The sequence below is a fragment of the Ovis canadensis genome, chromosome 24, assembly GCF_042477335.2.
Source record: "Ovis canadensis isolate MfBH-ARS-UI-01 breed Bighorn chromosome 24, ARS-UI_OviCan_v2, whole genome shotgun sequence".
Lineage (NCBI taxonomy): Eukaryota > Metazoa > Chordata > Mammalia > Artiodactyla > Bovidae > Ovis > Ovis canadensis.
Window position 1 is genome coordinate 32,402,462 of NC_091268.1, and position 12,822 is coordinate 32,415,283.

General features: G+C 41.8%; 1 protein-coding gene across 4 annotated transcripts in view; it reads left to right on the forward strand.

Moving 5' to 3' along the window:
- VPS35L (VPS35 endosomal protein sorting factor like) overlaps positions 1 to 12,822 on the forward strand; it is a 141,152-nt gene that overhangs the window by 56,278 nt on the left and 72,052 nt on the right. For all 4 annotated transcript variants that reach the window (XM_069570239.1, XM_069570238.1, XM_069570240.1 and 1 more), the window contains 3 exons: positions 10,811 to 10,857; positions 11,659 to 11,770; positions 12,301 to 12,417. In XM_069570239.1, coding sequence (XP_069426340.1) covers positions 10,811 to 10,857; positions 11,659 to 11,770; positions 12,301 to 12,417 — 276 coding nt within the window. The remainder of the gene's footprint in view (positions 1 to 10,810; positions 10,858 to 11,658; positions 11,771 to 12,300; positions 12,418 to 12,822) is intronic.

Genomic DNA, 12,822 nt, shown 5'->3' on the forward strand with positions numbered 1-12,822 from the left:
GCTCCCAGGAAGAAAAACCATGAACTTGACTGATTGAGCTTAATGACTGAAACCTATGAGCAAAACTGATGCATTTGAAAATAAGAACACTTATTCTTTTTCTCCTTAAAGAACAGTGAAATTGGATTAAAAACAAAGTACGTGTCATAAGGCATTCTTCCTCTTATTTTAAGTGGCAGTAATCTCAGAGGATGGCAGAAGCTGGGAATAGTGCTTTCCTGGGGAGTAAAACTCTAGGAAATCATTATTGTACCAGAAGAAGTGATTTAAAAAAATTAGGTCACCCGAATAATAACAAACTCTGATTCTTGGGGCATTTAAACAAGGAACTTGCAGTGTTTCATAAGAAAAAAAATCATTTTCAAAATGTGGAAGAATTAAAGTCAGTGTAGAGGGTGGTGCTGAAAACGTGTGTGACAAAGTGGTAGCTAAAAAGCTCTTTGACAGTGGCTGGGATGTGTCCCCTAGGGAGTTGGAGCTGTGTGTGTCTTTAAGGGGCCACACCTCCAGAATGTAGGCATTTGTCTGCAGCAGTTAGCAACACACAGGACAGGTAAGTGAGAGGGGGAAGGGAGAATCATTTAGATGAGAGAAAGGAGAAATGCCTCGAGCTGCAAATACCTGACACACGAAATTTCATATTGAAATCCCCAGTTCCCTCCCTCCCCAAATCAGGGAATGATCACTCAGTAAGGCTGTTTGTTGTTGTTTAAAGATAAGCTTCCCCCCACCCCCACCATTTATGCAATTAAAATTAAGTTAAACCTTTATGCCCCCAATTTTAGGAACACTTTGCAGAGAAAAGCAGCTGTTTCATAAAACATGGTTTGGGCAGTGAAAACAAATTCCTTGGTAAGCTTACCATTTTCAGCAGCTTGTTGTCTGGGTCTGGTATGGAATCCTGTAATGCTGTGCTCAGCTGTGTGATGCAGGTTGTCACTGTTGAAGGAAAGAAGAGGAAGGTGGTAGAGGCTGGGGCAGGTAGTGAGGTAGAACTGAGTTCAAATTGTGACTGTGTTGGCTTGGGCTGCTTGGCCTCTTGATGCCTCAGTTTTACCAGCTGTAAAATGGGGCTGAATGGAGCCTTCCTCAAAGGGCTCTCATGAGATGACTATGATAGTGCACGCCAGCACATGACCAAGATTGGTGTGACAGGCAGCAGGCAGATGGGGGTGGCCATCATCGCTATCTTTGGTCTTAACAGGAGATGGGGCCTGGCCTGATTTGAAGGGCAGGAGATGAGTCGGGGGCAGTAAGGAGGGGTTGAGGGAAGAGACCTGTATAGACTGACAGGTAAGAGGCATAGTAAGGAGACATGCATTACCGGAGACGAGTGAGGAAGTTGGCCGCCTGGGAGTGGCCCAGGGTGCAGAGGTTGTTGATCATTGTGTTGCGGAGACCAGGCAGCTCTTGAAGATTTTTGATCAGGGAGATGATTTGAAAAAAGTGGTGCTTGAAGATCAGACTGGCAGAAGCATACCAGATGGATTAGAAGAGTACCAGTTGGCAGCCATGGAAAAAACAAGAGGCAGAATGGATAGGAGAGGATTTTCATAATCAGAAAACATTCTTTAATAAGTACATATTCATTGGAAAGACTTTGGAAAAGATAGGTTAAAAGGAGAAAAAGAGCCACCTAAAATTCTGTGCTGAGTAACTGGCCATTGTTAACATTCTGGTGCGTTTGCTTTTTAATACTTCTCTCTCCACTTTCACTCTTGCTCTGTTATTACAGTTGTGTTTTGCACATGAGAAATTTTTCCCGTATGCCTTTCTGATGCTTTCCCCTCACTTAACATTATAACAAATGCCCTTTGTTAGAGTTTTGTGACCTTTCAGGAAGAGACTAGAAGGCAGTGTTGGTTGGCTGTGAAGAAATGGAGCATGGAGTTGGGTCAGAGATGCTGCTGAGCTCGGAGCCCTTAACACAACTGCCTCTTTCTGAGGCTCCCTCTGCGCTGCGCCCCACGGGCAGCCCTACTTTTGTAGCACTGTGCTGTGATGCACTGTGCAGTTAGTTCATTTTTTCCAGCTCTGCGTTAAGCAAGTCTGTTGGTGCCAGTTTTCCAACAGCATTTGCTCGCTTCATGTCTCTGTGTCATTGTGGTAATTCTCACAACATTTCAGACTTTTTCGTTTTATTTGTTATGGTGATCAATGAGCAGTGATCTTTGATGTTACTATTGCAAAAAAAAAATTACACCTCACTGAAGGTTCAGATGATGGTTATCATTTTTTAGCAATAAAGTGTTTTTTAATTATGGTGTGTATACATATATATACACTTATTTTTAGACATAATGTCGTTGCACATTTCATAGTGTACAGAATAGTATAAAGCATAATTTTCATATGTACCGAGAAACCAAAAAACTTGTATGACTTGCTTTATTGAGATATTTACTTCATTGCAGTGGTCTGGACCAGAACCTGCAATATCTCTGAGGTCTGCCTGTGTTGGTTACTTCACTTGTGTCCGTGGCTCAGTTGTTCAGTCTTGTCTGACTCTTTGCGACCCCATGGACTGTAGCCCTCCATCCAATGGGATTTTTCAGCAAGAATACTGGAGTGGGTTGCCATTTCCTCCTCTAGGTGAATGTCCTAACCCACGGATTGAACCTGAGTCCCCTGCATCTCTTGCACTGCAGATGGATTCTTTACTGTTGAGCCAGTGGGGAAGCCCAATTACTTTATTTGGCTGTGTTAATTCACTTTCAAAGCTTCCCCAAGCTAGGTGCTGCTGTTATTGCCATTTATAGAAGAGGCACCTAAGGCTTAGAAACTTTTTATAGTCACACAGTTAGAAAGAAGCCGTGTAGCCATTTTCAGAGTGACTCTGAAACCAGCAGATTTGTTTGCTTGACTGCTTTAGACTTTGATTCTAGTAACTGCTATACTATTAAAGTGAGACTTAAACAAATTGAACCATGGGACTGCTGTCCCAGTGCTCTTACTGTTAATATAAGTGCAGTTCAGTTCAGTCGCTCAGTTGTCTGACTCTTTGTGACCCCATGGACTGCAGCATGCCAGGCTTCCCTGTCCTTCACCAACTCCCGGAGCTTGCTCAAACTCATGTCCATCGAGTCAGTAATGCCATTTAACCATCTCATCCTCTGTTGGCCCCTTCTCATCCTGTCTTTGATCTTTCCCAGCATCAGGGTCTTTTCTAATGAGTCAGTTCTTCACATCAGGTGGCCAAAGTATTGCAGTTTCAACGTCAGCATCAGTCCTTCCAATGAATATTCAGGACTGATTTCGGTAGGATTGACTGGTTTGTTCTCCTTGCAGTCCAAGGGACTCTCAAGAATCTTCTTCACCACCACAGTTCAAACATCAGTTCTTCAGCTCTCAGCTTTCTTTATAGTCCAACTCTGACATCCATACATGACTACTGGAAAAACCATATTTGGACTAAATGGACCTTTGTCAGCAAAGTAATGTCTTTGCTTTTTAATATACTGTCTAGGTTGTTCATAGCTTTTCTTCCAAGGAGCAAGTGTCTTTTAATTTCATGGCTGCAGTCACCATCTGCAGTGATTTTGGAGCCCAAGAAAATAAAGTCTGTCACTGTTTCCATTGTTTCTCCATCTGTTTGCCATGAAGTGATGGGACCAGATGCCAGGATCTTCGTTTTCTGAATGTTGAGCTTGAAGCGAACTTTTTCACTCTCCTCTTTCACTTTCATCAAGAGGCTGTTTAGTCCCTCTTCACTTTCTGCCATAAGGGTGGTGTCATCTGCATATCTGAAGTTATTGTTATTTCTCCCAGCAATCTTAAATTCCAGCTTGTGCTTCATCCAGCCAGCATTTCGCATGATGTACTCTGCATATAAGTTAAATAAACAGGGTAACAGTATACAGCCTTGACATACTCCTTTCCTGATTTGGAACCAGTCTGTTGTTCCCTGTCTGGTTCTTATTGTTTCTTCTTGATCTGCATACAGATTTCTCAGGAGGCAGGTAAGGTGGTCTGGTATTCCCATCTCTTTCAGAATTTTCCGCAATTTGTTGTGATCTACACAGTCAAAGGCTTTGGTGTAGTCAGTAAAGCAGAAGTAGATGTTTTTTCTGGAACTCTCTTGCTTTTTCTGTGATCCAGCGGATGTTGGCAATTTGATCTCTGGTTCCTCTGCGTTTTCTAAATCTATCTTGAACATCTGGAAGTTCACGGTTCACGTGCTGTTGAAGCCTGGCTTGGAGAATTTTGAGCATTACTTTGCTAGCATGTGAGATGAGTGCAATTGTGTGGTAGTTTGAACATTCTTTGGCCTTGCACTTCTTTGGGATTGGAATGAAAACTGACCTTTTCCAGTCCTGTGCCCACTGCTGAGTTTTCCAGATTTGCTGGCATATTGAGTGCAGCACTTTCACAGTATCATCGTTTACGATTTGAAATGGCTCAACTGGAATTCCATCACCTCCACTAACTTTGTTGGTATTGATGCTTCCTAAGGCCCACTTGACTTCACACTCCAGGGTGTCTGGCTCTAGGTGAGTAATCACGTCATCGTGATTATCTGGGTCATGAAGATCTTTTTTTGTATAGTTCTTTTGTGTATTCTCGCCACCTCTTCTTAATATCTTCTGCTTCTATTAGATCCATACCATTTCTGTCCTTTATTGTACCCATCTTTGCATGAAATGTTCCCTTGGTATCTCTAATTTTCTTGAAGAGATCTCTAGTCTTTCCCATTTCTATTGTTTCCCTCTATTTCTTTGCAGTGATCATTGAGGAAGTCTTTCTTATCTCTCTTTGCTATTCTTTGGAATTCTGCATTCAGATGGGTAATATCTTTCCTTTTCTCCATTGCTTTTCACTTCTATTCTTTTCTCAGCTATTTGTAAGGCCTGCTCAGTCAACCATTTTGCCTTTTTGCATTTCTTTTTCTTGGGGATGGTCTTGATTACTGCCTCCTGTACAATGTCATGAACCTCCATCCATAGTTCTTCAGGCATTCTGTCTATCAGATCTAATCCTTTGAATCTATTTGTCACTTTCACTGTATAAAGCGTCTGCCTGCAATGCATGAGACCTGGGTTCGATCCCTGGTCAGGAAGATCCCCTGGAGAAGGAAATGGCAGCCCACTCCAGTACTCTTGCCTGGAAAATCCCATGGACAGAGAAGCCTGGTAGACTACAGTCCATGGAATTGCAGAGAGTCAGACATGACTGAGCGACTTCACTTTCACTTTCACTGTATAATCATAAGGGATTTGTCACCTGAATGATCAAGTAGTTGTTCCTACTCTCTTCAATTTAAGTCTGAATTTGGCAATAAGAAGTTCATGATCTGAGCCACAAGGCAGCTCCCGATCTTGTTTTTGCTGACTGTATAGAGCTTCTCCATCTTTGGCTGCAAAGAATATAATCTATCTTATTTCAGTATCGACAATCTGGTGATGTCCATGTGTAGAGTCTTTTGTGTTGTTGGAAGAGGGTGCTTGCTATGACCAGTGCGTACTCTTGGCAAAACTCTATTAGCCTTAGCCCTGCTTCATTTTATACTCCAAGGCCAAATTTGCCAGTTACTACAGGTATCTCTTGACTTCCTACTTTTGCATTCCAGTCCCCTATGATGAAAAGGACATCTTTTTTGGGTGTTAGTTCTAGAATGTCTTGTAGGTCTTCGTAGAACCGTTCAACTCCAGCTTCTTCAGCATTACTGGTTGGGGCATAGACTTGGATTACTGTAATATTGAATGGTTTGCCTTGAAAACGAACAGAGCTTATTCTGTCATTTTTGAGACTGCACCCAAGTACTCCATTTCGGACTGTTTTGTTGGCTATTAAAACTGCTCTTTTAACATTCTAAAATACAATTCGACTGGCAATGCAAATCTAAGACCAGTGTTGGTGATTGATAAATCCCTCTCAAGCATACATGTGTGTTATTTTCATTCTTTTGAATTAGGGAAGAAACCCCAGAGAAAGGTAAATAATAGAAAGAAGAATAAAAAATTCTCCTTTTAATGCCTTTGGTATAAAAGTTCTTTTTATTCACATTGACATATTTTATTCCTTTGAGAATTAATCACAGTAACTCTGGTTTAGAGGAAAGAGGTTTTATCTTTTCAGATTAGTTTATAATTTTGCCTACAGTTTACATGTTTATTTCATCTAGAAAAATAACGAAAATACGATATATGTATTATTTAGTTTACTTTTTAACAGAGCAATAATTATAAAGACTGATTGTAAGCATATTTACTTATTAAAAGTAGAATTACACATCTCTAGCGCAGTCTGGGCTTCATATGAGTTAATCTTAGCTTAGAAATCAGAAATATGTTAGGTTTTCAAGATTATTTTAATTATTTATTATTATTTGCTTTTTGCTGAGTTGTGGCATGTGGGATCCTAGTTCCCAGACCAGGGAACAAACCCATAGCCCCTGCAGATAGAAGCACAGAGTTCTAACCACAAGTCCCTCCCTTGTTAGAAAACAGAAATGTGTTATTGACCCAACTTCTTTTTTCTCTTCCTGTACTTTTGGAGTGGGTGAATAACCCTAATCTGGAGACATCCTTAGATATAATGGTGGCTATGCAAAGCGAAATATGTTAATGAAATATCACAAAGATGTATCCTTTCCCCTACAAAAAAAGGTACATGAAGAGTCTGGTGAAACGGTCTAGTTAATTATATTAACATTATACCAATGTCACTTTCTCAACTTTGACAGTACACTATAGTTATGTAAGATGTCACCATTGGGGGAAGCTTAGTGATGGGTAACCAGCACCTGTACTATTTTTGCAGTTTCTTATGAGTCTATAGTTGATTACAAATAAAACTTTTCAAAAATGTCATCAATTTGGAGCAGTTTGAAAAATAATGTTATAAACATGGTGTGGATTCCTCAGGCTTAGAGAGATGGATTTATGAGCACTAACATGGGAGGAGGGAGCCCCGTGCCAGATTCTTGAGCAAAAAAGGCAAATTGTCTCTCCATATTGATAGTCCATATAGCAAGTGTCCATTTTTGTAAAACAAAAGTCTTCTACAACAGAAGCTATATATTCATAGAACATAGACAAAGGCCTTGAAAGATTAGACACCAAATGTTGACACTGATGATCCCTAGGAAGAGGGAGTTGGGAATGAGGGCATGCATATTTTACTTGATACATGACGGTATTGTTTGAACTTCTATCCAAAGGCACTTCTTATTTTTATAATTTTTATAAAAAGCAAATATATAGCCAAATAAGTGTAGGAGCCTAATGAAACTTCAAGTTCTGATGTGTCTGTAAATGTATATTCTGAGCTGCAAGTTTTTCAGTGTTTTATCTCAGCCAACAACAGGCTTGTTTCGATCTCAGACTGGTTTGAACTGTTGTTCCTCTTGTTCTTGCCGAAAGTAGTCAATCCTGTCACTCTCTGGAAAAAAAAAAACAAACAAAAACTGCTAATAGATCTTCCTGGGGTCTATAGCCATTTGGCTCTGTGGACACTTAGGGTAATGACAGTGGAGCCTTTTTTGTTTTTTGAGTTATATTCTTGGATGCATTTTTAGTGTATTCATCTTCCGTGAAAAGAGAGCTTTTAAGGCATTTGTCTTAATGGCCAGAACATTTTGTCCCTATGTTAGCAGTTGTCCCATTTTGTCTTTTCAGAAGTGCTGGACCAAGGTTTTCTCATTCGTTTGTGTGTGTGTGTATGAGATAGAGAATAAGCCGCCCAAGGGCATGGATTTCTGTCTTGATTTCCTCACTGCCCTATTCCTAGTGCCTAGAATAGTGGCTTATTGGAAAAGACCTTGATGCTGGAAAAGATTGAGGGCAGGAGGAGAAGGGGGCAGCAGAGGATAAGATGGTTGGATAGCATCACTGATGTGATGAAAATGAGTTTGAGCCAACTCTGGGAGATGATGACGGACAGGGAAGCCTGGTGTGCTGCAGTCCATGGGGTTGTAAAGAGTCAGACACAACTTAGTGACTGAACAACAGCAATAACATTGCTGTTGCTTCACAGGCAAGTGTTGAATGAGTGATTATTTGTGTGTGTTGAGGAGTATCAATGTGATCGTTATAAGAGTATCTCTTATTCAGCTTTCCCAGGAACCACTTTGATACTGTTCTTCATGAATGACTTTTCAAATATTGAATCCCCTATGAATGGGTTAGGGAGGTCTTTTGTGACATTGTCAATTTTATCATCAGTTGGGATGCTCTGGCTGCAAGGAACACTTAACTGGCCCTACAGAGATAACTCAGTGTGTTCTCTTGAATAGCAAATGAAGGCCCTGGGCCAGGCGGGTTCTGTTCTCTCTCCTCTGCCATCACCAGATAGCAACACAGTGGCTGTAGCCATTCCAGGCATCACGCCCAGACATGGCAGAATCCAGAGGCAGGAAGATCGGGAGTCTTCAGTTCCTCCAATTCCTATTTAAGAACAGGAAGACTTTCCTCTAAGCCCCCATCTCAGTAGCGAGAAAAATCGGTCATGTGCCCTGTCTAAACCCACCACTTGCAAGGGGAATGAGACCACCGTGATTGACTTGGGCCTGTGTTAGTTTGCTTAGTATATTCAGGCAGCTGGAACAAAACACCACATAGTGGGTGTGTTATAAATAACAGAAGTTTATTTCTAATGGTTCTGGAGGCTGGGAAGTCCAAGATCAAGATGCTGGCAGATACAGTATCTGGTGAGGGCCTACTTCCTGGTTCATAGATTGTATCTTCTGGCTGTGTGCTCACGTGGCAGAAGGGACAAGAGAGCTTTCCAGGGCTGCTTTTATAAGGGCACTGATTCCATTTATGAGGGCTCCACCCTTAAGACCTAATCACCTCCAAAGGCTCCACCTTCTAACACCATTAACTTGGGAGTTAGTGGCGATTCAGATATTAGCAGGCTTCCATGATAGACTGAGTGGCTTTAAACAACAGAAATGTATCTTCTCGCAGTTTTGGAGGCTGGAAAGTCTGAGATCAAGGTCCCAGTGGGGTTGGTCTGTGGTGAGACTTTTCTCCTTGGCCTGCAGACCAGTCTTCTCACTGTGTCCTTGCCTGGTCCTCTCATCTGTGCACATGTGTCCCTAGCCTCTCTTCCTCTTCTTATGAGGACAGCAGTCCTATTGGATTAGGGCTGCGCCCTTATGACCTCACCTGGTATTAATTAACTCCTTTAAAAACCCTATCTCCAAACACAGTCACATTGTGGTTAGGGCTTCAACAAATGAATGGAGGGAACATAATTCACTCCAGAACAGGACCCAACCTGATTTTTGTTGGACAAAGACAGAAATCTGAATAAAATAGGGGTTCTAGGGTATTGATAGTATCCCCACAATCAACGATCACCTTAATTATTCAGGGACACCCAGGACACGGAAGGACACAGCTGAAAAAAGTGGAATTGCACTAAAAAAGACTCATTTTATTTTTTGATATCCTGGCCAGACTTAGGTGCAAATCTCATTTCTGCCACTTAGTAGGAAGTGTCTTAACCTAGCTGAGTTTTGGCTTTCTTATCTGTAAAATAGGGATAACAGACAGGGTCTCAAAGGCCATTGTGAAGAGTGAATGGGAAAAGGTATATAAAGCACTCAAGTGAAAGTGAAAGTCGCTCAGTTGTGTCTGACTCTTTGCGACCCCATGGACTATACAGTCCATGGAATTCTCCAGACCAGAATATTGGATTGGGTAGCGTATCCCTTCTCCAGGAGATCTTTCCGACCCAGGAATCGAACTGGGGTCTCCTGCATTGCAGGCGGATTCTTTACCCATTGAGCTACCAGGGATGCCCAGTGCCTACTGCTGGGTGCCTGGTGAGTGCTTAGTGTCAAGGCTACTGTTATTAGCTCTTTTGTCTTGGGATTGACCTTGTCTGTGCCGTTTGAAACTTTCCTCAAACCACTGCACTATGAGATACTTCTTTGTATTGATTTTCTTAATAACAAGAGCTCTTTTAAAGATGCATAATTGTCTTAAGATAGCTCTAAAACCAGTAATAGTATTCCAATGAGTAAAACATTTATTTTCTTTTGGGGAAAAAATGCTTCAAAATGCACTTGAGAGGAAGTGGAGTGAAGAGCATGGCCTTTGATGCCAGACTTCCCAGGTCATGTCCAGCCCACCGTAACTAGCCATGTCATCTTGGCCCAGCCGTGTCACTGTTCAGTAGCTTGGTTTCTCATCTGTGAAATGGGAGAATTGAGAGCCTGCCTCATAGGGTTTGTGACAAGTGGCAGCATGACTGTCAAGCGCTTCTCCCTGTGACTGGCCCAGTGTTATTCATTTTACTTAGAGCTCCACAGACACCTCGTGAAAGGGGAGGAACACTGAGGGTCTAGAAGAGGTGGAAAGTGAAAGTCACTCAGTCATGTCTGACTCTGTGCAACCAATGGACTATACAGACCATGGAATTCTCCAGGCCAGAATACTGGAGTGGGTAAGCTGTTCCCTTCTCCAGGGGATCTTAGGAGAGGTGGGGAGTAAAGCAAATTTCATTCTCACTGGTACCCTAGGGCACAGGTGGTACCACTCTCATTGTCCTGTAGGAATCTGCAGGTGGCATGGTACCACCTGTATCATCTGCCTACAGATGAAGAAAAGTAGTTGGTGAGACTGGATTTGAACCCAGCGGTGCGTATGACCAGGGCCCTAGCTCTTCCCCATTACGCTAAATGCCAGAAGAGTGAGCTTGTTTTCTCCTCCATCCTCCCCATCCCACCAAACACTGAGGATTATAGAAATGGGTGTGTAAATGACTGCATTTATTTTAGAGTATTACTTTGCAAATGTGCTCATGAGAAGTGTTACTTTAGATCCCCCAACTTGATGGTTTTTATTATTTTTTTTTAAATTAGGCTCTGCTAACAGAGATGATGGAGAGATGTAAGAAGCTAGGAAACAAGTAAGTATTTTGAAATTCATAAAGCCTGTGTTTGAAAATAGAATCAGTTGGGTTTTTTTGAGCTTGGCATGCTTGCATGGGCAAGAGGCCTACAGAGCAGCAGGATAGCACCTGACCTCAAGAATGCTGGAGTCCAGTTGCCTGGCTTCTGATATTGGCTCCACTCTTTCTTAGCTTTATGACCTTTCTGACCTTTCCACTCTTTCTGACCTTTCTGTGTCTCCATCTCTTCATCTATAAATTGGGTATAATAGCAGTGCTTTCCCTGTGGGGCTGTGATAAGTGATAAAGTCAGGATAAACTTGAATTCTTATCTTCTAGGCCTAAGAGGTTTCTCCTCCACTGTCCTTTCAGTGGTAGATGAGGAGCCTGGAGTGGGTTTTGTTCACCACTGTGTCCCTAGGTCCTAGAACAGTGCTTTTCATAGGCGATGTGGATATATATTTGCAGCTTGGATCAGTATTGTTACTTAATGTTTAGTTTTATTAGTGCACTGAAGGCTCCCTCCATTTCTTCTGTTTAAATGGATTTGGTTACTTTCCATCCACTGATCTGTGCACCCATTCACTCATCCATCCACCCATCTTCCATTCTGCCAGCCAGTTGAATATTTATCAAGCTCTGAATATGCACAAAACACTGTGTTAGTCTCTAGAGGTTGCCTTTTTACTGCAATCTTTTTTTTCCCCAACGCTACCATTAAAGGGTTGTCAGTCATCTTTTCTAACAGCATACATCCTAAAATGAAAGCAACTTTCTTAAAGGGAAGCTTTGCTGACGTGGGGCATATGTGTCTTGCAGTGCCTTGCTGTTGAACTCTGTGATGTCGGCTTTCCGGGCCGAGTTCATTGCTGCAAGGTCCATGGATTTCATTGGCATGATTAAGGAGTGCGACGAGTCCGGTTTCCCTAAGGTAGGCTCTTGACTTAATCCTTGGTGGAGAACAGATAGGCAGTGTTTGCCTGACAGCTCTCCAGGGAGAGGGAATCTGATGTCGGGGGCAGCTCGGGCCAAGAGGAAAACAGGTGAGGGCTGTGTTTCTGAAGAGTGCAGAGGAGGACGAGTGAGCGACTGGGGTTGTGAGGCACGTGTAATTGCCGAGAGTCAGGCCTCTGTGAGTCTTAAATCTAACCAGTTGGCTCACTATGAAGTATTTAGGAAAAACTTTGGTGTTATATCTTTAAAACTATATCTTCATCCATTAATTATGTAAAACTTTGTCCAGGAGAATAGTATGGCCCACAGACCGGACCAGTTCACAGAGCCAGCTCTTTGTTTCGACCTTCTCAGTCTTAACTTGCATAAGTTTGTGGTAGGACTTCAGGAAATGGTCTTTGGAAGATTAACCTTGAGATAGGCCGACTATGACAGCCCTTGCCTTTATTTTCTTAAGTTACCCTGATTTTTAATTTCTGAGATCGTAATGTTTGCTATATTTCTTAGCATCTCCTTTTTCGCTCCCTGGGGTTAAACTTGGCCTTGGCTGATCCTCCTGAGAGTGATCGACTTCAGATTCTCAATGAAGCTTGGAAAGTTATCACTAAATTGAAGAATCCACAGGTGGGTGACAATTTAGACCTTGTTTTGACTGCTTTGTGCCCAAGTTATGTAGTCCGCTCTTTCTTTAAAAAATTTCTCTTTCAACTAATCATCCTTATTTTTAAAAAAATGAAATCTTCTTCATTTAGTTGTATTGTTTGTCAACCTGTAATGGAGAACTTACAACTTTAAAGATGTATTTCTTGATTTTTGTGTCCCTTTTATGTCTTATTCTTGTGGCCTTAAGACGAATGAGAAGCGTAAAATTATGAATACTTGAAACTTGAAAAGACCTATAGCTCTGCAAAGAGCATTCTAAGTGCAGCAATCGATAGCACTGTTGACCCTTGAACAAGATGGGTTTGAACTGCACAGATCCACTTATACGTGGATAATTTTTTTTTCAGTGGTAAATACCATGATATT